General features: G+C 39.6%; 1 protein-coding gene across 4 annotated transcripts in view; it reads left to right on the plus strand.

The window, feature by feature from the left end:
* The window catches only part of LOC122801123 (guanine nucleotide exchange factor DBS-like), a 3,406,519-nt gene that overhangs the window by 2,451,141 nt on the left and 929,915 nt on the right, over positions 1-25,463 (plus strand). For all 4 annotated transcript variants that reach the window (XM_044070650.1, XM_044070651.1, XM_044070652.1 and 1 more), the window contains exon 18: positions 1,754-1,869. In XM_044070650.1, the coding sequence (XP_043926585.1) occupies positions 1,754-1,869 (116 nt within the window). The remainder of the gene's footprint in view (positions 1-1,753; positions 1,870-25,463) is intronic.

A 25,463-nucleotide genomic window follows, 5' to 3' on the forward strand; every position in this document is an offset into this window, starting at 1 on the left:
TGCTGTGTATCACTGATGAAGGCATATATTTTTTTGCTGAAACCGGTCTGATTATTAAAGATATGTATAATCAGCGAATATTTGAGTAATTGCATCATTTTTACTGTTTCACGTATCTGCTGGCCAACAGTGTTTTTTTTACATTTCTATATAAATCATATTAATATTTTCAAGTGGCATATAATTATTTACAAAATTCCAGATAACTGGACTGGCAGTATTTCCCTGGTGTCACACCTCTCTTCATCTTGTCAATAATCGGAGTTCCCCTGTACCTATTCCTACTTTGCTAGTGATTAGAAATTCTTGAATTTCACCTTCATCAACATGGACAGAGGGATCTATCAGTTTATTGAAAGGCTACATTGTCAAAACCTATGTGGCCAACAATGTAGTTAATTGAAAATTTGACATAAAGCCACACAACACCCACCAAGAATGCAAACATTGCTTTTGCAAGGGGCCAGGCTTCCTGACCCCCCTATGGGGAGTCTGTGACCACACACCCCGTGCTAATTGTTTATATAACTCTGAAATCACACTATGGTGGGGAAAAGGGCAAATTTCATGATCCTCACTGTACTGCAATCTCAGTCAGATCAGTTCAATGAACCAAATTGTCAATCAGACGGGTTTCAACAATTTGGTTGCTAGATAAACTGATATAGACCTGGGCAGGGATGGGGTTCTCATGATTTCCCATGCTTGCTGCAAGTGGAGCTCCACCTGTTAATGATCCAAGTTCTGTCTATAAGTCACACAGACTCAGTAAGTGAGCCCCTCGGTTTATCCCCACCCATTTTCTCAGTTACAGAATCTCCACATGCTGCTCTTACACATCCTGCTAGTGACTGAGCACAAACTCAATCTGTTATCAATTGCAGTCTCCTTCTGACTTCCATGTAAATTCTTGTGGCATTCAGAGACTTTGATCTATGCCCTGCATAACCTATGAGTCTTTGGAGTCCACTCTTTACTTCTGTACAAATTCTTGGCCAGATAACTTTCTGCACTGAATTTCTCAGTTATCAATGTACTTTCTGGTTCCCGCATACATCTCAGTAATGACTACCTATGCAGCCTGGGATTAAAATGCCTCTTGACTGGACTCTGCAGCAAGACCCCCCCCCCCCTGAAGTTTGAGACAGTGGTTGACATTCATCCTGCAGCTACGAGTTTGTCATCTGTGAACCAAGCCTGTCCAGATTACTGTCATTACTGTAAATACATTTTCCTGATAAAACAACCCATAGGTCCCTCCCCTGAACTCGACATAACACATGCCTGGTGTGTGTGTGGTTCACCGGATATTAAACTGTATTGATGTTATAAGATACATATGTAATTTCTCTTAACACTCACACAGTGCCAGGATATCAGTAATTGGCTCTGTTAGTGTACCAGTTTAACCATGCCCTTAGCAGGTGCCCTGAGCCACACCCTGCTCCTAATGGTTGCCCAATCATATAGCTTCTGTTGAGTTGTGGCAGTGCATCTAACATTGGAGCAAGCCACTGCAATGCCAACAGTAAATTATTTTAAATTCCTCTCCCAGATCATTTTGTTTATGCATAGTATAGCTAACATTTTGTCTTAAAATGTGTTACTCTTAATATGTAAACATGATACTGAGTATGACAGGGCTCACCTTAAGTACAGGAAAAAATAATGAAAGTAAAAATGTTGACGATTCTTGAACTTAAAATTAACCCTGATAGCCATGTGTCAAGTGGTGTTTTTTTCTTTTTATTAGGGTTATGCTTTTGAATTGGACAACCCTGAAGTACTTCACCTGATTCCGTCAGCGCTGCAAAACAAGAAAGAAGTCCTTTTTGGGAACTTACCAGAGATATATGAATTCCATAAAAGGTAAAGTTGTGTGTGTGTGTGTGTGTGTGTGTGTGTGTGTGTGTGTGTGTGTGTGTGTGTGTGTGTGTGTGTGTGTGCATTCGTGCATCTGTGTTCATGCGTATCAAAATAATCAGTATTTTCACTGGATGGAAAATGGTCCAGTCCTCAATGCACACACAGAAAACTCTTACTCTTTATACACAGTGCTCAATAGTGACATGTTTTTCCTAGTTTTGTATATAGCTTTAATATAGTATCCCTAAACATGATCAAATGTTTAGGACTCATAGATATAATTCCAAGAATTTCAAGAAGTAGAATATCATATTTTTAGATTCTGCAAATAGAGTTTCCTGATCAGAGTAAATGGAACTGCAAAACCAGGTGGTACATAGACAGCCAATTATGTAAGGATTACCTAGAGTGAGTTCTAGACTGATTACAGATACCGTAAGAGCACTGTCAATAAACTGCTACTATTAATGTATTCATCATTATGGTTACTTTTAGATACTATATACACTTGAAACAAAGTCATGCAACATGAAATGTTTACAAAGGGCAAGCAATACAGTAAGCGAAGGGCACAGGCTCATTTTGATAAATAATACCACTGAAGATGAGACTGTAAACCAGAAAAAAGTCGCAGTGATTGAGTGTACCAACAAAGAGTTCCTTCAAAATAAGTTAAGAGGGAGAGAGTGGTTAGCAGCTGTTACACTGCCATTGCTTTTTGAGCCAGACAGCCATTAAAGACACATAGTTACTCAGGACAGAGCCACTGAATCATGGCAGCAAACAAGTATTCAGACTCATAAATGAAGGCTACAAGAAATGTGCAAGTAGAATGTCGTAATAAATTGCATTGGGCTTAAAAGCATCCAGAAGGGTAAAAGGCTGTTCAGCCCTAAAATGAAAACCATCAACAGGAAAAATATTCTTCACATTTTAATTTTGTTGTCTTTATGCTCTCCTTTCCCTCAGCTTCCAAATCTCAAAAAAAATTAAAACACTATTTATCAGCAATTGTAAATAATAAATATTATTATTCAGGCTGAGTCTGAAACTGGTCAATATTGATCAGTGTACTACGGGTTCAGGCGCCTAGGCAGCGAGACATTTCCCTGTGGTACATTTGACTGGGGACACATGGCTGAAGTGACAGTTAGCTGCAGAGAAATATGGCTGTTTGCAAATTTCCTGTGGGCAAAGAGAAGAATGTGTTGCCATGCCCACAACTTCAAGAAACAAAGTCACAGGTAGGAAAACAATGTCCATGGTCCCCAAGGGAACATGACACAGCAGGCAATATGGCAGGCATCAGCAGCAGGCTGGCCAGAGGGTATGTCAGTGGCAGTACAAATGCAATGCACAATGGGCAGTACCTTTACAATTGGTGTGTGTGGACCATCACCCCCTTTACATTTTCCTGGGCACATTACCTAAAATGCATACTGGAGCATAAATGTGACTACAGTAGCCTGCAGGATTTCCTCCATGCTGTAGCACTCTTCTGCATGTTGTAGTTACATAGGTATGTACTCTACACTGAGCACAACACACATTACTTCTTCTGCCTCCATGCATTTGGTTATTAAAGCTGTGAGCATGGCAGTATATGCTTCTGTTTGCCCACAGGGAATTTGCAAACAGCCATATTTCTTTGCAGCTGACTGTCACTTCAGCCATGTGTCCCCAATCAAATGTACCACAGTGAAATGTCTCGCTTGCTAGGTGCCTGAACCCGTGTACTACCCAGGTATAAACAAAACTAACTAACTAAATAAATAAAGTGTTATCTGTGACCATAATGAGAACATGACTTTGTTTTTTTCTTATGAACATAGTCTTCCTTGATAAGCAATTCTGTATGTCTCTGCAAATTGCTGAATAAAGCATCTTTCCTAATCTTATATATGTCAGTAAATTAAAAAAATAGCTGTTGGACATTGTTGTGTATTTTTATTTAATGCTTTACTCTGTTTTTACACCTGACGTCACTTAAGTTTTCACAAACACATATCATTAAGGCTGAATATTGCTGACCAGTATTAAATGAGGCATACGGGCATTAATAAATATATAAATATCTCTGACCACAATGAGAACATCACTATGCTTTTTTTGTTTTGAAAGCAGTCTTCCTAGATAAAAAAGTTCTGTATTTCTCTGGAAAGTACTAGATAAAGAGTCTTTACCAATCTTATATATGTCAGTAAATGAAAAAAATAGCTGTTGGATGTTGTGTATTTTTATATAATGCATTACTTAGTTTTACACCTGATGTCACTTCAGTTTTCACAAACACATATTAAGGCTCACTATTGCTGATCAGTATAAAATGAGGCATACAGACGCCAGATATACCATGCAGTCAGTACTATGATTAGTAAATTGGCTAATGGAAAAAAAAATACTTACAGGTGTTAGAGCTAGAAAAGGATGTGGATGTCCATATATAAAAAACTAATATTACAGTTTCCACAAGGCATACATCCTTTCTTTTTTATTCTATTAGAATTACAAAAATTAACTTGCCTACAGTATGTTCCCAAAATATCATGTTGATATCTACCTCTCCTATATGAAAAGCTGCAATGTTGTGGTAGCAAATGCTCCAAATATCTGTCACCTAACAGAACTGGCCAGTGTTTTTGAATGACCTCCTTGATCAAATGCGAGTTATTGCTATAGGCAGTAATAAAGAAGATGGATGTACTACCTTTACCTCTTTGAGCTCTGTTTGATATATCAAAAGATCATCCATTGGTATAGCACTAGCTATAATAGTTTCATGTAATAACAAATCGCTATAGCATTTGTGTTGAAATTTATGTTTAAGATCTGAAGTTAAACTATTATAATCATTATTAGATGAACAAAAAAAAAAAATATATATATATATATATATATATATATATATGTGTGTGTGTGTGTGTGTGTGTGTGTGTGTGTGTTTGTGTGTGTGCACGCACGTGTGTGTATGTATGTGTATATACAATTATACAAGATGCATAAACTGACTCTTGGGAATATCTGAATCACGTTTGGGATGGCAGCTATTAGCTATTATTAATGCATTTTTGGAAAATGTTTTTCTATATAACATTGCAGCCACATTACCATCCAATAAATTAATCACATCTACATCAAATACCTGAATTGTAAAGAGTTTTGGTTAGGTTAAATGCAAATCAAATTCAATCTAATTCAGAAATTCTATAGACATAGATAAGAGTTCCCTTCGACTCTTCCAGACCAACCATATACCATCAAGGCAGAATCATCACATGATGATTTAATTCAAAAAATAATTGCAAACATCATCATATACAACATGATTCTCAAAGAGCCACATATACACATAGGAATAGATGAAAGCAAAAAACACTCCCATGGCTGTGCCTCATAACTTGAGATTACAATAATTTTTATAATGTATAACATCATTTGTGCTAGAAAAATCTCTGTCTGCTGTAGTAGCAGATCATCAAATTTAAAGTGTAGAGTTCTAAGAGATCTAACCAGTATTTTGCAGTATAATATATATAATCATTTGACATCCAAACTGCATAACCAAGCATCATCTTCTATTTGCGGAACAACCATTAACTGTAAAAATTGTGTTGTGTCTTTTATTATGTCTGAATCAAAGTTCATAATATTCATTTCCAGAAATAGATTTCATCGATAAACCAGTACCCAAGACAATAGTGCATCCTAGAGGTTTAGAGAAAGATTTATGCAGTTTTAGTAATAGGCCTAAAGATTATGCCCTAGGCTGTTCAACAGACCTCTTGATAGTCAAAGCTTTGAGTATTACCTTTAAGTTCACTCAATATTCAAAACAAAAATCTGTAATACATGGTGCAAATTCATGGGTGCAGTCAGACAAAACAATTGTTTTCCTACATTACTGTCCATGCCTCTCTCTCTTTCTGTGTTGTGTCTGCTTGTATGCATCAGATTTAAGACACACACAATGCACACACACACACACACACACACACACACACACACATACAACACTGAGATGGTAAGACTGCATGAAATTTAGTTTCCAAATCACCAAGATACCATCATGGATTTTTGTAGCAGCTGTGAGCACCTGTTGATTCACTTGCAGTAGCATTATGAGCACCATGAAGAACTGGCAGGTACAACGATATGTGTGTGTGTGTGTGTGTGTGTGTGTGTGTGTGTGTGTGTGTGTGTGTGTGTGTGTGTGTGTGTGTGTGTGTGTGTGTGTGTGTAATGTCTTAGAGAATGCTAGTTTGTTAATTAACTTACTCAGGCTCAAACCCTGTACCTTGGCTACAGAAGGCAAGAACCTTAAACCTTTATACTGACATTTTATTTCACTGCTTAATAGAAAATATTTAAAACTTTAGATTTAAAATGCAATCTAATAAATGTTGATATATTTAACAAGAAATGCATTAAGTCAGGAAGGTGAATAAAATAACATCTAAAATATATGCACAGAGCCCATAGTATGAAAATATCCCAGGGACCATGGTATACATAATCCATCACTGGATAGATGCATTTCCCATGAATATGAACTTCAATGTGTTTTCACTGAAAGTCAGCCTAAAGGGAAGAGAAGTTTACAGTTGCTCATGCTAAGCCTGTTTTTAATGTGCAACTGTTTTGTTTATGAAATGGCCATTATTGTTTGTGCTATAAAATTTGTAAGCAGTGTTAGTAGCACAAGATGTAGCATGCTTCCTTTTGCTGCAAAAGACTGTGGGTTCTCCTTCCAAATCATATAAATGGATTGCTGACATTGCAGTGCAGTATAAGGGGGCAGTGCACTCCTGCATGTTTCATCCTTTGAATGAGATGTTAAACTGTGCCCCATTTTCCTACATGTGCATGCCATGTAGATGCTGTGAGATATCTTATATACACCTAAACTATCGAAAATAGTAGGGTGATGCCCTGACCAAATTTCACCTGTTAGTTTAAATACCACCAACGATCTACCCTGGGAATAGGCTTCTAGCCTTGTGGGACTAACTTAGTCAACAAAGGATAAATAAATTAAAATTTCTAAATTAAATCCACAGCTCTGTCTTTATTTCAAAAAGTAAAGACGAAAACGGTGTGCATGCTGGCAGTTTTGAACAGTGTTTATGGTAAATGGGGAGAGAGACATGTAATGGATCACCAGAATGGCTGCAGGGGGGTGTAAGGTAAAGGCATATAATATTTTCTGTTTGATAATTGTGAATTGGCTTCTTGATTATGTTTATCACAATGTATTGCCACTACTCAACCACCTTTATTAGATTAAGTATAGGGTATAATGTGGACAAAATTAGATTTTTTGAATATGAAAGATATATCAAACTTTTCCTCAGGATCCTTCTGTCTATCCTTATTTTTTTTTTTTAATTACCTTGTCTAGAAAAAATAATCTTGAGATCTTCTGCTGGTTGAAATTCAGTCACAAATCTAGAAGGAGCAAACTCCAAACCTTTATTTAGAATATCTACCTAGTGATTTAATAAAATAGATGAAGTCACAATTTATAATATGGTGATTATATTCATAATCACAGTTCAAATTCCATGACTGACCAAGTGATGAAAAGAATCTGTCTCTGATGTTTACAATCCTTCTCCACAGCTAACCCATCCAAAGGGCCTCCAGAGGAAGCCTGATTTGTTACAATTCTGTATATCTAATACTTTAAGTAGACTTAGGCCCAGACAGTCAAAATCTCTCTTCCCAGACATCTATACAGGCTCAGTAACTTCAGAAAGTTCAGTAACATTTGACCAGTCTTTGCAATATCATCATCAAGAATTAGCCTAAACGTATCCTGCATCAGTGATATGCAAAGATAAAAGCCAACTATAGCCTAGATGAAGTGAGTTTGACTAGTGGCTTGAGTGCTTGACAACACATGAAGGAATGGCCATCCTGGTGGGGGATGGATGGTGGTTCTTACCCATCTTACATCACTGTTATAATAGCAGGGCCTTGACTGGAGAGGGCAGACCCATTGTTACATGAGGAGATGGTGCTAGAAAGATGCAGATTTAGCTATCCAAGCCAGAGATGGTAACCCCTGTCAGGACATGTGGGAGAGTACATATGTGGATAGAGGGCCACTGGTTTGCTGTTATTATGGTGATGATGATGATGCAAGTACTTACATCACTGCCAGATGCAGGGAATTGACCAGAAAAAAAAACAAATATTCACTTTGCCATGATGTCAGTGACAGCACAAAACAGTTTTATGGCTGTCTGAATGATGGCCCTCCTTGGTCAATGTAGTGTCTGATCCAGGAGAGACTTGATGGTCAACAGGCATGGAAGCAAAATAATAGAAAATAAATAAAATATAGCCTGGAATTCTCTACTTCTTCAAAGAGTCATTAGAACTAAGTCTCTTACAACATTGTTCTGCTATTATCAGCATGCATTGCTTGAAAATACCTCAGTAGGAATCCTTAGTAGGCCATCAAGAGGGTGAGATGATAAATTATAAAATGATAGGCATTTTCTCAAATTGCTTTCTTCCATATTACATTCAATCATCTTGCACAGTGTATGACACTGATGCATTGCAGAGCACTACAGCTATGTCACTTGATTGCCTGAGAATTCTATTCATTCACTAATTTGGTATCGATTGGCATCTTGATCACTATCTTTTCTCTTTCCTTCAGTATAGACATAGTCTTTGACATTCTGTAATAATGCATGTTTTGTGCCACTTGGCTTTTATGCAGTCCATGTCATATTGTGATACAGTTGCTTGGTTGAAGAAAAGTATGCAGTGTTGGTAGTTTTGACTTCATTATTCTGCCCATCACCAGCTGAGGTGATAAATCCACTGCACTGGACTGTTTCAGTGCTCAGACAGAGGTAAATGATGATTATGGGTGACAGTTCTGTTTTTTTCACTGCATGTACTGTCCTTTATGCTTGACCAAATTCCTATGCCTTGGCAAAGTTGTTGATATCTTTTCATATGGCTTCAGGACCATCATTATAAATTATGTGTTCATAGGTTCATAGGTCGATACTAGGCTATAGGAGGCCCTTATAAGCCTAGCCAAGAATTTCACCCATATTCCCACAAAGTCAGCACCTCTTTTCCCTGTCCATTAGGGACACAGTTGGGATCCCAGGGGTATATTTTCTGTTTCCCATCCAGTCGTCCAGGTTCCTCTTAAAGAGGGCTAGTGAGGTACTCTGCTTGACATGGAGAGGAAGTCTATTCCACAGATGTGGGAGTCATTGCAACATAGATCTATCCCGACAACAAGTTCTATTAATGTCAGACCAGGCTGAGACCTTGTGTGCAGGTTGCACGAGTGGAGGTTTACTTACGGATATACAGCAACCAGCTCCATCTAGGCTGAGTCTAAGACGTTCTTGTATGCCAGACACAGGTCACCTCTGAGCAGTCTGTATGACACTGAGTAGAGGGACAGGGCTTTTAGCCTGTATGTACAGGACAGGTGTTTGAGACCCTGGATTTTCCTGATCAGGAACCTCTGTGGTCTCTCCAACTGCTGTATGTGCTTGGCAAGGTACATGCTGAAGGGGAATTGTACTCAATAATAGGTCTGATAAGGGAGGAGTACAGGGATGTTATGACCTCCTTGTTCCTGGATGAAATACCCTTACTTATGAGATGGGCCATGTAGAAAGCCTTCCATACAATGGAGGTAACATGATGGTCAAAAGTCAGGTTGCTATCAACCTGGGTGCCCAAGTCCCTCATGACTGATTGCGTGCTTAGCACATTGTTATTAATGTGATAATTAGTGGGATACCATTTTCACCAAAGGGGATAATTATGGATTTCTTGGCATTCAGTTTGAGGCGATACCTCTGGCACCAGTAATTAGTTTGGTTAAGGCCCTCTTGGAGGATGTTCACATCACTAAGGGAATTTATGACAGTGCCCAGCTTGCAGTCATCTGCATATTTGGTCAGCCACAGACCACTGGTTTTGGTTTGTACCTCAGAAAAGTATATCCCAAACAGCAGAGGCCCAAAGATCAATCCTTGGGTATGCCGCTTGTTCTGGGTCTACTACTAGAGGTGGAGGTCCCCTATTTTGACTGAGTTGGTACTATCGGTGAGACAGTGAGATACTCATGTGGTAACATATGGGTTGATGCTTAGCTGGGAGAGTTTATCTATTATCAACAAACAAGAATGAAAAACTAAGAAAATAATAATAATCCAGAAGGCAGAATGCGTGAGAAACACTATTTAAAACACACCTTTTAAAACTTTATTCCATTAAGTGCTTTCAGCTAGAAGAAAGCACTTAATGAAATAAAGTTTTAAAAGGTGTGTTTTAAAATAGTGTGTTTCTCGTGAATTCTGCCTTCTGGAGTTTATCTATTATGCCTGAGTTGGGAATAGTTTTAAAGACTTTGGCTAGGTCAAGGTAGGCGGTGTGCACTGTCTTGCCCTCATCCATGGCTTTGGTGACTGTTTAAAAGAAAGCAGCCAAGTTTAAGAGGCATGATCTCCCTTTGACAAAACCAAACTGTGTGGGATCAAGCTTTTGGAGGTTTCCAGTGTCATTGTTTATAAGATCCATGATAATGCGTTCCATGGCCTTGCAGATCAGGCTAGTTAGGCTGATGGGCCTATAATTGCCTGCGTCAGTGGATGCTCCACCTTTGTGCAGAGGGATGACACCGGCTGTCCTCCTTTCTACTGGGATGAAGCCAGTGCACAGGCTTTGGTTGAATTCAGGAAAATACACTTCATATAGTTATTGCTGCTGTGAGCTTAAAGTTTTCTTTGCAGAAATTTAGAGTACCACATACTATGTAATGTGGATTTTCATGTTGAAAGAAGTCCACACTAACTTCATTTCATGGAGGATCATAAAATCTCGTATCCTAAAATTCATGATGTATAATTCTTGTGTTGGTTTCTGGCTTTTGCAAAGACATCACAGTTGCATCCAAACAATTTATTTTGCCCTGAAATCTCAGTTGCATTCAAACATTTTTATTTGCAAAAATGTTTTTGACCAAAGTAATATATTATTTGTTCTTTCTTATTATTTCATGATACCCAGATTTGACATATGAATTTTATTTAACACATCTTATCTAACATGGTATGATGACATATCATAATTAAATAATAGACCTTGTATACAACACATGTTCATTACTATATATAAAACAAGCTTGAATGATGTGATTTTACATGACTGACTTGTCAAGCCCACCATTCATAACAGCTCAACTGGATCATTTCTATGTCTTCTTTGCTACAAGAAGGTTCAGATTGCCAAAGCATACTGGTACATATAAAATGACTTTACCCATAATTCAAGCAATTCTTTTTTCAGTTTTTCAGTAACGCTATACTTAATAAGTCTATAAACAGTATTTATTTGTGAGAGTTGTATTGCTCTTTCAAGTCATATTTTTTGTAAAGTGAGAAGCATTACCTAGGGTAAGCCAAGAGCAATAAATACATATTTATTTTTAATGAATCTCTGTAAGGGTTTATTTTCTGATTCTACTATCACAGTTTTACAATAGATGCAATCATAAAACTTTTGGCATCTGTGTATGATTGCCAACATTTCATTTTCAGGCTGTGCATATCTAGACTAAGAACTCATCAGAGTCCAGGACTCATAAACAACTGCTCAAACTTCTTGAAGCAATTATACACCAATACCCGACTGACTAGTATCAATGTGTAAAGTGATTGACTGCAACATCACAAACTTTCAAGGCTTCGGCCTGCGTGACAAGCTTTTACAGGAGTTCAAAACTTTTGTCTTGGACTTATTACCAAAACTATATGGAAACATCACAGAGGGTCCTAGAAGAAAATAATTAATCTTGAAAGGCACTGGACCATTCCTAGAACCTGCATTAGTACAGAACTGCCCTATGAATTCTGAGTACTTACTGCCATTCAGTTTCTCATTGTCAGGTTTGAAACCTTCTGATGTGAGACTGTAGATTATATATTTAAGATGGAAAACACAAATCTTGCATTTAGTTTCATTCAACTTGAGCTCATTCTTTCACAGTCTGTCAAGCAGCTTAATAAGTCTAGAATCATGTTTCTGTTTGGAGTAAACCCCAAAATGTAAGTGATCAATGACATTTATTATAGCAGGTAAATCTTCAATAAGTGTATGAGATAATAATATCAGAAATCTGATTCCACTAAAAGGAGTAATAAAAGTACACAATTTTAGACCAATTTCTTCCAGATTTAGTTGCCAGAAGCCTTGTTTTGCAGCTTACATAAGGCGTGTCTGAGACTACTGTTATAATCTGCAGTGGGTAGTGTTCTGTTTTAACACATTATTTAAGTATTGAGGAACAATGCAATTTTTTCTTATATGGCTTTAATACAACAACCAAGCTACTGATACATTCTGTTAGCTCAGCTGTACTGACTCTTGCTCAGTTATTTCTGTCTTAAAGCAAGAGGTACTGCTTTTAGAGCATCGGTCTAGGAAACAGCTTCAGGAATGAGTTTAAGTTATAAGTCCCTATTTTCTCCAGGAATATAAAGTAAGCCATTGAATAAATTAGCATGCAGTATGAAAGTATTACTGCAGCTTATTTAAGACTAGTCATGATCCGAGTCTCAGAGCATAAGTTTGCTTCATACAATGAAACTGACCTTTTCCTAACACTGCACAAACCTCTTGGCAACAACAAACTTTGCTCTAGCACTATATTTTATTGTGCATATTATTATAAGTCGTGCAGTTATGTACACATACGAATTCTGTGTATGTGCATTCTTTTCTCCCCTGCCCCTTATAGTTACATTACTAAATGTTCCATTGCTTTGTTTAGAAACTTCTGCATTTACTTGAGCCATATGAGCATTTTGACATTCTTCTCAGAATGGTTTACACTCCATTAGCTACCAGGTAATATGCAGACAACACTGTGTCTTATATACTAAGGACTGAATTCATAAAGGTATAGCAATGTACACGTTGAGGTGAACACATCATGGTTCCTTTCTGCTATTCAGCAAATTCCCTTACACAGTGATGCATGGTCCTCCAACATGAAGACATGCAGCACTGTTATGCACTGGCCCTTTGTCCATGCTGAATGCTAATGAGGTGTTCCAAGGGAGAGGTATGTGCTAATTAACTGTGTGCTCTCTCCCTGGATCAACCTCCAGGAAGTCATCTACATAGCTGAGCTATTCCAGAAAGTGCCCAGCCATGTAGATCTGCATGGCCATCCTCACCAAGTCAAGGAAGCAAACATGGCCAAAAGTCCATGTTCAACCATAGAACATGAATGAGGAGGTGTAGGAATCACTAAACACCAGGCCTGACTCTTAATGTGCCATAATGGCACCATCGGCAAAAAAGGGGCAGGTGGATGGGAGGTACACTAGATCACCAGAGATACATCTGTAATGTGCCATAATAGCACCAATGTTACTATGGGAACCAGGAGGGAGGTGGGGGATACACTAGACCACTTCACTTGCCACAATCATGTTTCTGCTTGGAGGAACCCCCCCCCCAAAGAAAAGGTAAGTGATCAATGACATTTATTATAGCAGGTAAATCTTCAATAAGTGAAAAACTTCTCAAAAGCCGACTTCACACTTCTAAAAACTAGTGTGGTCTCCTTTAAGGCCCCTGAGCCAGTGGTAAACATTACTCAAACTGCTGAATCACTTACAAATGCCTTCTACCAGCACCTACAGGACTGCATGGATCAGGCAATCCCAAACAACACTAAGACTCTTTGTACCAAAGGCAAGCGTCCAGTCTGGTGGACCCCAGCCATAAACAAGCTCTACAACAAAAGGAGGAAGCTACTACAAGATAGAGCAAAATCCTTGAAAGGTAAGACACCTTTGATCATTATAAGTAAAAACTAAGAGCTCTCATAAAATCATCCAAGGCAAATTTTGAGAGAAAAATCGCCAAGGACTCAAAAGACAATCATAAGGCCTTCTTTAGCTATGTTAGAAACCTAGGAGGAAACTCCCAGATATGCTCAGAATTAGTTCAAAATGATGTGAAGATTACTGAACCTACACACATTGCCAACATACTGGCTGACAGGTTCAGTGCAAACTTCTCCCCAAAGGAGAGATATCTATACCAGAGGATTGTAGCCCCCCAAACATCTCCAACGCCCAGGTGAGAACTGCTCTCTCCAAGGCAAAAAACACAGCATCCATGGGACCAGATGGTGTCCCCGGCTGTGTGCTCCACGAACTCAATGAGGAATTAAACCCACAATTAGGACAGCTGTTTAATCTTAGCCTCACCTCAGGATACGTACCCAAGGAGTGGTGCACGGCGACTGTGGTCCACTTCATAAGGGCGGTGCCTCTACCGACCCTGGAAATTACCATCCCATTAGCTTGACAAGCCTTATCTGCAAAGCCATGGAGAGGATCATAATGGAACTCATAAATAAAGACATAGGGAACTTGCAGACTTTGGATCCATCCCAGTTTGGCTTTGTCAAAGCCAGATCATGCCTCTTAAACTTGGTTGACTTTTTCGAAACAGTCACCAAGGCCATTGATGAGGGCAAGGCAGTCCATACAGCCTACCTCGACCTGGCAAAGGCCTTCGATACAATACCCCACTCAGGTATCATCGAAAAACTCATCGGCTTAAATGTAAACCCATACATCACAAGATGGGTTGCAAACTGGCTAAGTGACAGAACCCACAGGGTCAGAGTTGCTGGCGCCATGTCAGACTCAAAGCCTGTCACAAGTGGTGTCCCACAGGGCTCAGTCCTGGGACCACTCTTGTTCGGCATCTACTTTTCTGAAGTACAAGCAAACACAGGAGGGTTATGGCTGACAAAGTTTGCAGATGACTGCAAACTGGGCGCCATAGTCGAAAACACATCTGACACAGATATCCTTCAGAAGGGCCTCACAGAAACGGATAACTGGTGCCAGAGCCATGGCCTAAAGTTAAACGCCAAGAAATGCATAGTCATACCCTTCGGGAAAAACAAGGTTACCCCTAGCTACCATATAGGTGGCAATCCACTGAGCACAGAAGAAGTCATCAGGGATCTGGGGACCCAGGTTGACAGTAACCTTTTGTTTGACACTCATGTTGCCAAAGTAGTTAGGAAAACCTTCTACATTGCCCACCTGATCATGAAGGGATTCACATCTAGATCTAGGGAGGTCATCGTCCCCTGTACTCATCACTCATTAGACCTATGATTGAGTACAATGCCCCTTCGAATGTATCTGACCCGACACCTGCAGCAGCTGGAAAGGCCCCAAAAGTTCCTCACCAAAAGGATAAAGGGTCTCAAAAATATGTCTTATGCTGCCAGACTGAAAGATCTCCAGCTCTATTCAGTCGCATACCGCTTGCTCAGAGGTGACCTGTGCCTGACATATAAGGCCATGTCAAACCCAGATTTGATGAATATGCTTCACCTCAAAAAATCTAGATCCCTCAGAACCACAAGGGCGGGAGACTTAAACCTTGACATGGTTATTAATAGAACGTGCTGGAGGGACAGATTCATCACCCAGAGACTCCCTATGCTGTGGAACAAAATCCCGGTACATGTGAGGCAGAGCACCTCGCTGGCCTTGTTCAACAGGAATCTTGACCAATGGATGGGAGATCACAGATATACCCCAGGGATTACTTCAGTATCACTGCTTGACAGAGGCACAGCAAAATAATAGGCATAGTTTTCTTCAAACTAAAGGGGTGGCGAAAGCCACATAACTATGGGCTAGGCTTATAAATGCCCTTGGGCAGATAGCCTAGTATGAACCTATGAACCTATGAACCTATGAACCTAAGTGTATGAGATAATAATATCAGAAATCTGATTCCACTAAAAGGAGTAATAAAAATGCACAACTTTAGACCAATGTCTTCCAGCTTTAGTTGCCAGAAGCCTTGTTTTGCAGCTTACACAAGGCATGCCTGAGACTACTGTTATAATCTGCAGTGGGTAGTGTTCTGTTTTAACCTATTATTTAAATATTGAGGAACAATGCAATTTTTTCTTATATGGATTTAATACAACAACCAAGCTACTGATACATTCTGTTAGCTCAGCTTTGCTGACTCTTGCTCAGTTATCTCTGTCTGAAGCATGAGGTACTGCTTTTAGAGCATCACAACAAAGATGGGGGTGGGGAACCACTGGATACCAGTGCACAAAAGATGCAGGCATGTCTTCAGAATGGCTAACTCACATCCAAAAGAGTGCTTAATAGGAGGCACTAAAATCTGTCAGGAAAAATAAGATTTATCCTGACAACACATATTGGCCAGGATTCAGAAACAAACAGTGCAATATGGCAGGCAAAACTGCATGGTGAGAGATGATGTGCAGGGAGGGACTGATTCAGCAACACAGGTAGCATCATAATGTAACCTGAAGAAATAGTAAAGTTTGCATCTTATGCAAATGATCACATAATGATATGGAAATAAGCAAAATTATGGTAATGAAACAAAATGTGAATGCAAATGATGTCACCAGTATTACGACAGTGATGGGGAGGTAGAGAGATGCAATAAATAGAGGATTTCAGGTTTAAAGTGCCATAATGGAACCAACATTACTATGGAAACCAGTGGAAGGAGTATACGCTAAAGTGCCCTATGGCGCAGAAGAGCATAATGGCTATGGGGAACCACCAAACACAATCTAAAGTGCTGTAATTGCAAAATTGGTATTACATTGGTTAGGGGAACCACTGATATCAGGGATATAGTGTGTGTGTGTGTGTGTGTGTGTGTGTGTGTGTGTGTGTGTGTGTGTGTGTGTGTATGTGTGTGTGTGTGTGTGTGTGAGTGAGACAGACTAACTGGAGAGGTGACTGCACTGCCCACATAAGCAGCAGATTGTGAGATATTGCCAGCTATACCCGGAGAAGTAGGGCAGTGTATATGTAACATATGCTAGCATAACTAAGCTGGAAATTTGTAAAGAATTAGATGTCATTTTTTTATAAAACTGGTTTGTACAGATGCTTGTGTTGAAAAAAATGTATTCATAAAGCTGTTTGTTTTAAAAATGTACCAACAGTGTGTTCTGTTGGACAGAAAACGAAATACACTTGAATGTCAGACTGTATTATAAGTATTGAAATTAATATTGTAACAGATGATACTGTAAGAGAAGAGGTTAAGCTCAGCTCCAGCTAACTTTGAAAAATAGTATGAAATTATATTGCTTAATTTAGGCCATAAAGATTGTATCTTACAGTTCTGATTGCAGCCAGAGATGAAATGTCTGTGCCAGAGAATGGTTTATTAGCTCTTGTAGGAAGAGTGGAAGTATTTTATTGTCTTATGACTTCCAGAAACTGCAACAGATCTTAGCAAAGCTCTATGTGTGTGTATTATAAACACATACGTGTGAGATTCTGGGTCAGTTGCTAGGAAAAGGGGTAGTATGGGAACCAGTAGTTAGATGACCAGATGTATGTGATGTCATTCTGTAATCAAGAACAAAAATTATGATCTAATACAAGATGAGACTGAAGTCTCATAGCAGTCTGTTTTTAAAACCTGACAAAGAGAGACCCCTCACCTACTTCATCTTACCTTGCTCTAGTAAGTGGCCAGAGAATAGTAATTCTTTAGATCAGTCAGGAAAATATAGTGAGATTAATTAAGTACTGTTTTTCTGTATCTGTTTGAATGTGTTCATCTGTGCAATTTTAAAATTTATTGTGACTAATCTCTGTTGTTTATTGTAAATAGATATTCCATATTTTCATGCTCTTTTATTATTTATTATTAAATATATTTAAATGTTTCATTGTGGCTGGTCCTTTAGAGAATATTCTAACCTTTGAGAGTACTCATCTCTATTTGGTGACTCTGTGGCCACTCCTGAAAGATTTACTGCATTGGTCAAACACTATTTATTATTGATACTAATTTCACTCAGTATAATTGGGTACCCTTTTAAGAGCTTTCGAGTAGCTGTCTTTGGAGTGTCTGGTGGCAGTGTAACTACCTTGTAGTCTGGAAAGAAGGAGACATAGCTAGTACATCTGTGCCAGCCATTCCCAGGTGTGTGTGTGTGTGTGTGTGTGTGTGTGTGTGTGTGTGTGTGTGTGTGTGTGTGTGTGTGTGTGTGTGTGTGAAACTTAAAGTTGAAAGAGTGTGTGGGCCATGAAGCACTGGTTTCACAGATTAGACACTTGGCTGAGGACTCATCTGTACAGCTGTACCAGTGGGGAATCTTATTGAGGACCTGGAGAGAGAGAGAGAGAGAGAGAGAGAGAGAGAGAGAAACCCAGACCCTGGACTGAGTTTGTTCTCTGTGTGCTCTTTAGGGAAATTGTGCTTGATGCAGAGAGCTGCATCTGTAAATACTGTTGATATCTAGTTTTGTTATAACTGAGCATCCCTCTCCAGTGTCAGTGGTGAGGATTAGGGCTCCTTGATTACTGGCCCAGAGAGAGGACCTCACACAGATTATTATCGCAATGTGCAGATCAGCTATGATTCAGGAAACATGCAAATTATATGGTAATGAGGTCTTACCTCATCATGACTAGCATGTTTCTGAATTACAAAGGGGCACATTATGCTGGAAGAGATTTTCTGGCACAAACAGTGCTATTCATAATAGGAAAAATAATGAATTCTCAGGTAAGTGTCTGTGTGCCATCCAGGCAGTTCTCACGATTCACACATCTGGCACACTTCAGATGTATACCAGTGATATGTGTGAGGTGACGTTCCACAGGGTTTCCTTATTGGTGATGCTGGATATGCCTTGGAGTCTTGGCTCATGACACTGATACATAACCCACAGTGCATCTCTGAGATGACATGCAACTCTTCATTGTTGCAGGCCTGCAACATTGTCAGGTATGGTCTCAGCTTGTTGAAGGCGTGGTTCTTCTGTTTACATTCTGCCGGTGGTGCACTGAAGCATTCTCTGGAGCAAGATAATTTGATGCCTGTACAATTCTGTACAACATGACAGTACACAGATAACTATAGCAGGGAATTTTCATCAAAGCTCCAGACCAAGCAGAGCCAATGGCTGAGGAGTTGCCAATTGAAGAGTAGTCAAAGGAACCAACTGCAAAGGGAGACCATGTAAGACAAAAGTGATACAGACAAGGAAGTGGCATCTGGTATTGAGCTATGGGCAGAATATTCAGGAAAAAAGATTAAAACTGATGCATGCAATACTGCATGCTGGCTATGCTGTACAGTGCATTGACTGAGCATGCTCTGCATCAGATTTACTTACTCATGTACCATAACAGTGAGGCAGGGCACAGTTGTCATTATTTGCAAAGGTGAGGAAGGACACAGTGACAAGGATCAACAAAGGGCACATTTCTGGTAGGGTGGATTAAAGATATGAAAAAAAATGAGTGACATGGCTAGGTGATTGACAGGAGCTGAGTATGCTGTGTAGAAAGGTACTGATGTTTCATGGGGGAGAGTGTGGTTAGGTTTCTAGATCTAGTGGGTACTTGATCAGTATGGGTTCCAGGGGACACAGCTTCTACAGTTGTTGTATTATGTATATGTTGCTGTGACAGGTATTGTAGGACCTCAGGTGGTAGCAATGCAAACTGTTAATATTTCTCGCCATGGCTCCATTCTTGCTAAGGAATGGCATGGGCATCAACACCCACTGGCAAAGACAAAGGTGAACTGTATAACTGCTTGGCTGTGCCATATGCATAACTGCTATGAAGGCTACATTTATGAAGACAGCCATGCCATGTTAGAACAAGTTCACCTATGGTAGGGGATGTGAAAGGGGTAGCAGTATGTGACATTAAATTATCTGCCCTATGGGGTGCACCCACAATGAAGGCATATGAAAGCATCCATGGGAATGGCTTCATCAATGACACATGAAGGTTGATGACCTTACTGAGGCAGTGGAGGCATTCAGAGACTCATCCAATATCCCAGTCAGTTGATTCATGTTTTGAAGACCTTCATGTACATCAAAACCAAGGTCATACAATACATCTCTCAGATGGTGCTAATGGCATCCAGCTGCGCCTTGATGACTGTCCTGCACATTTGTTGTATAATGCTTATTGTGTCAACCAGTTCAGACAATGGGCAGAAGCAATTGGATTAATGACCACTAGTCCACTGATTCTGAGTGCTGTTCCCACTCCTGTTGTGGCACCATTGCTTACTACTAGTGCATGAGCAGGGGATGATGGTCCTCCCTATGTATGGATGCTGAGCATTACCTTTCCTTCCCCAGGCACTGGAGGAGTTGGGGCCATTTCTCAGGCAAGAGAGCTGTGTCACTGGATGGGTATGGTATTGGGGCTCCACAGTTATCATTACTAACATTGTCTCTTTGCCGTCAGACTGTGGTACTGTTAGGCCATACTAAATCTTTGTTTCTGCCTTGTGTGTTACAAGTAATATGCTTATAGATACTGGTAAATGTTTAGTGATTAGCTTCTGATTTGAATTAACATTTGCACCTCTTATAAATGGTATCTGCGTTAGCTAGAAATAATGAGCTATTAGTAACCATGATGCAGTTGCTACAATGTGCAGAAGAAGCTAATGTAGATGGAGGACCCATGATGCAGCGATAGGTATGATTAAGTTAGTGTAGATGACATATGTATTAGTATAAAGTAAGCAGGGAATAAGGACACCTGCCTATAGATGTGTGTATACTAAATAGGACCGAGAGGTATAACCCTAAATTAAGTGCTACGAGAATAGTGACAGTGAGTTGCCTAGATTCAATAAAATATAGAGCAGTGATAGAGATTCATCTAGTTACAATAAACTTTAAAGGTCAGCAGCAGATGGTAACCCTAAACATAATAACATTACTAGATGCAGAGAAGATGTCAAGCGCTGTAAAAGTCAACAATACAAAGCAAATAGTTACTCAGCTACTTTGACAACTGGAAACTTGGCTTAAAAATCAGCACAGTAAAAATTCAAGTACAGCCAGAAGTATAAGCACAGTATGGTACTGTAGTTGCAGTCACTTAGGAAAAGACCACTAGCTAAGTAATGTAAGAAAGGAACTGCTGCTACCTAATCAACCAGCAACTTGATGAGAAACAACAGTAATAAAAAATAAATTCTGGGACATCAGCTAGAAAGTTCCTTCAGCTAGTTAGGCAACCAGTAGCTTGGCCAGCCTGGATAGCTCAAAATTAAAATCAGTGCAGTAGATTCCGCTGGATAAGCAGCCAGTAATTCAGTTAACAAAGTTATCCTAATAATCAGCATAATAAGGTATTTCAAATAGAGAAGAAAGGTGGAGATGATCAGTACAGTATTTGTTAATAACTCATGGATCTTGCAGAAACACTGAAGCAAGGTACAGAAAACAAATTTAGCAACAATGTAGTTGAGGTACAGAAACAAATCAGCAGCAACAGCATTTAAGCACACTTAGAGGCTGCTTACATGCCCTCAATTTTATCTAGCTGGTTTGATGGCTACAAAGCTTATTTCTTGTAAAATGTTATTCTTGCTGGTCATCTGTTTGCCTATGGATTTAAACTCTAATGGATTTTGCTTCTCCCTCCTTACCATTATGGGATTTGTTCAGTGCCCTCATAGGTACTTATGACGACTGCAAGATCACAGCACTTTAATGAAAAAAATCCTAGCTGTTCTTTGAAATTATGTGGTCTTGACGTTATTGTATTGAAATCCAGGGGATGTGGACATTTGGAATGATACTTACCTCCACACCCCAACAAAAACTTGACTGTGCTTTGGATGTATTTTGCTGAAGCTCATGAAAGATGTTACCATTTGTTTTGTGGTTTGATATTCCTTACACGTGCTACTACCATTTGTTTTGTGGTTTGATATTCCTTACATGTGCTACTACCATTTGTTTTGTGGTATGATATTCCTTACACGTGCCACTACCATTTGTTTTGTGGTTTGATATTCCTTTCATGTGCTACTACCATTTGTTTTGTGGTTTGACATTCCTTATATGTGCTACTACCATTTGTTTTGTGGTTTGCTATTCCTTACATGTGCTACTATTATTTGTTTTGTGGTTTGCTATTCCTTACATGTTCTACTACCATTTATTTTGTGGTTTTATATTCCTTACACATGCTACTACCATTTCTTTTGTGGTTTGATATTCCTTGCACATGCTACTACCATTTGTTTTGTGGTTTGATATTCCTTACACATGCTACTACCATTTGTTTTGTGGTTTGATATTCCTTACACATGCTACTACCATTTGTTTTGTGGTTTGATATTCCTTACACATGCTACTACCATGTGCTACTACCATTTGTTTTGTGGTTTGATATTCCTTACATGTGCTACTACCATTTGTTTTATGGTTTGATATTCCTTACATGTGCTACTACCATTTGTTTTGGGGTTTGATATTCCTTACATGTGCTACTACCATTTGTTTTGTGGTTTGATATCTCTTACATGTGCTACTACCATTTGTTTTGTGGTTTGATATTTCTTACATGTGCTACTACCATTTGTTTTGTGGTTTGATATTCCTTACTTGTGCTACTACCATTTGTTTTGTGGTCTAATATTCCTTACATGTGCTACTACCAATTCCATACATGTGCTACAACCATTATTTTTGTGGTTTGATATTGCTATCACATGCTACTACCATTTGTTTTGTGGTTTGATATTCCTTACATTATTTTGACCATTTGTTTTATGGTTTGATATTCCTTACATGTGCTACTACCATTTGTTTTGTGGTTTGCTATGGGCAGATGCAGTGACTGGATCTTCTAGTTGTTGTCAGGTCAAAGTCAGAATACAGAATGCCCTGTGTCTCTAAGAAACTTGTAAAATTAATATCTCAAATATTACTTCAGGGATAGCTTGCAGAATGACATCATTTCTTGTCATCTGACTCTATCTAGGTGAAACCCCCCACTGCTGGAAGGTTGGAAGTATTTAGCATCTACCTGTGAAAAGACATAGACCTCAGATCATTGGTAGATGTTGGAAGTCATAAAACAGTTGCATTCCTTCATATGTTTAGAGGTAGTTATTCCTCTGAAGACAATACAGAAAGTTTCTCAGCAAGACTCTCTGTCTCTAGTTGCCTTGAAAACTGAAAGATGCCATCTTTTATTGCGTAGCCATAAAGTAATTTAATTCAGCTGTTTCTCTGAAGTTGACCTCCTGTATTACAGTTTCCACTGTTAAAAGATATACATTTAAACAGTTACAATAGTGAATGTACATTTCGGTTCTATACCAGTAGAGCATAGTGTGGTTACATTTCAAACAGCACTTTGCAAAAACCTTTTCAACACACACTTCTGTACCATCAGTTTGATATATAGATGACATACAGGTCTAATACATTTGTGACACAAGCATCTTATATAAATCATACTGATAATCACAAATTACATATAATTATTTACAAAATTCAAGATAGCTGTGCTGGCAGTATCCCCTTTCTTCATAGTTCTTCCCCCTTTGAAATGACCCTTTAGAAACATTGTATGAGAGGGATGAAGCTATCAAGGGAGTACTTTACCCCATACTCTGTGTTGAGATCCCAGCTGCCTTGACATTGCTGACCCTATTACAGTGTTGCACTATCAAATCATATGCCTGCTACCCTAGACTCCACCATAGTAATTTGGGATTTTGCTGGCTGGCTTCCTGTAGCCATAGATCCCCCGCAGACTCCTTCTGCCTCCAACTGCAAATACTTAGCACCAGGTCCTCTCTATCTTGGTAATGTTTATTTATGTTAACATGGCACAATTTGTGCCAGTGTCTCCTGCCTAGCAGTTCTACCATGTAGTTAACATCACTGACCTTCCTTACCACTTTAAAGAGTCCTTCCCAAGCTGCCTGCAGCTTGTTGTGTCGACAGGAATGAGAACCATAACCTGCTCTCACAGCATACTCTCTAGCTTGAGCATTCCTGTCATACCAGACCTTTTTCTGCTGTTGAGATCCTGACAGGTTCTCCTGGGCCAAGCCCATGAGTTCCCTGAGTCTTGTCCTGAGGTTCATGACATATGATACAGCAAATGCCTTGTGGGATTCACACTCCCACTCATCACAAATCAAATCTAGAGGTCTCCTCACCGTATGCCCATACAGCAACTGAAAGGGTGAAAAACCTGTGGATTCCTGGGGCACCTGTCTGTAAGCAAAAACAAATGGGGCAAAGTTTTATCCCACTCCCTCTTAACCTGGTCTGTAAATGCCTGTATCATGCTCTTTAGTGTACAGTTTAACCTTTCCACATGACCATTAGTCTGGAGTGGTAGGGAGTGGCCTTTAAGTGCTTCACCCCACAGTGCTCCCACATAAAAATCAGATGGTCTAACATGAAATTTGCACTTTTGTCAGTAAGTATTTCTTTACGGAAATCTACCCTGCTGAAAATCTCTAACAAAGCATTTACCATCTTTTCTGCCTCAATGGAGGACAGGCCCACCACCTCAGGGTATTTGGTAGCATAATCTACTATCACTAGGATATACTTCTTTCTTGTGGAACTTGGGGTACTCAGAGGCCCCACAATGCAGATTCATAGGTTCATAGGTGTGTACTAGGCTAATGACCCTAGAGCCTTTGCAAGCCTAGCCCCCCAAAAATTGTCCAGGCACAGTGCCACCTGATGTTAGCTCACAGTGCCCATATCCAGTAGTGCAACTGAATTTATCCCTGGAGTGAACTTTCTGTTAACCATCTACTCATCAAGATTTCTCTTGAAGAGGGCCAGTGAGGTACTCTACTTGACATGAATGGGAAGCTTATTCCAGAGTATGGGCAGTCTTTGGGAGAGGAACCTGTCCCTCCAGCATGTTCTGTTAATTGTGGTAATGAGGTTGTGCTCTCTGGAGCATGTGGCATGGGGGGATTGGAATTGTTTTGGTGTAACATTTCAAGTAGGGCTGGGTCGGACATGGCTTTGTAAGTCAAGCAGAGATCACCTCTAAGTAGATGATAAGAGACTGAGAACAGCTGATGTTTCTTGTGCCTGTCCATGTAGAACATGTTTAAGACCTAGGATTCTTTTTGTGAGGTACTTTTTGGCCTCTCCAGCTGTTGTAGGTGTCTGGTCAGGTACATGCCAAATGGGGTGTTATATTCAATGATTGGTCTATTGAGGGATGAGTAGAGAGAGAGATGATGATCTCTTTCTTCCTGGATGCAAGACCTTTGGTTATAAGATGTGCCACGTAGAAGGATTTTCTGACCACAGTGGCAATGTGGTGGTTGAAGGTGAGGTGGCTGTCAACCTGGGTGACCAGATCTCTTATGGCCCCTTCAGTGTTCAGTGGGCTCCCATCAATGTGGTAATTCATGGGAACTGAGTTTTTTTCCGAAGGGGATGATAACGCATTTTGTGACATTAAGCTTCAGCCCATGGTTCTGACACCAGTCATTGGTCTCAGAGAGGCTCTTTTATAGGATGTCTGCATCACTTGGTGAGTTGATAATGACACCTAGCTTGCAGTCAGCAGCAAACCTGGTCAGCCAGAGTCCTTCTGTGTTTGCCTGGACTTCTGAGAAGTAGACGCAAATCAGGAGAGGGCCCAGGACCAAGCACTGTAGGACTCCACTCGTGACTGATCGACAGTCTGACTTGGAATCCACAACTTTCACTCTAC

The sequence above is a fragment of the Protopterus annectens genome, chromosome 4.part1, assembly GCF_019279795.1.
Source record: "Protopterus annectens isolate FY-2018-M chromosome 4.part1, PAN1.0, whole genome shotgun sequence".
Taxonomy (NCBI): Eukaryota; Metazoa; Chordata; order Ceratodontiformes; family Protopteridae; genus Protopterus; species Protopterus annectens.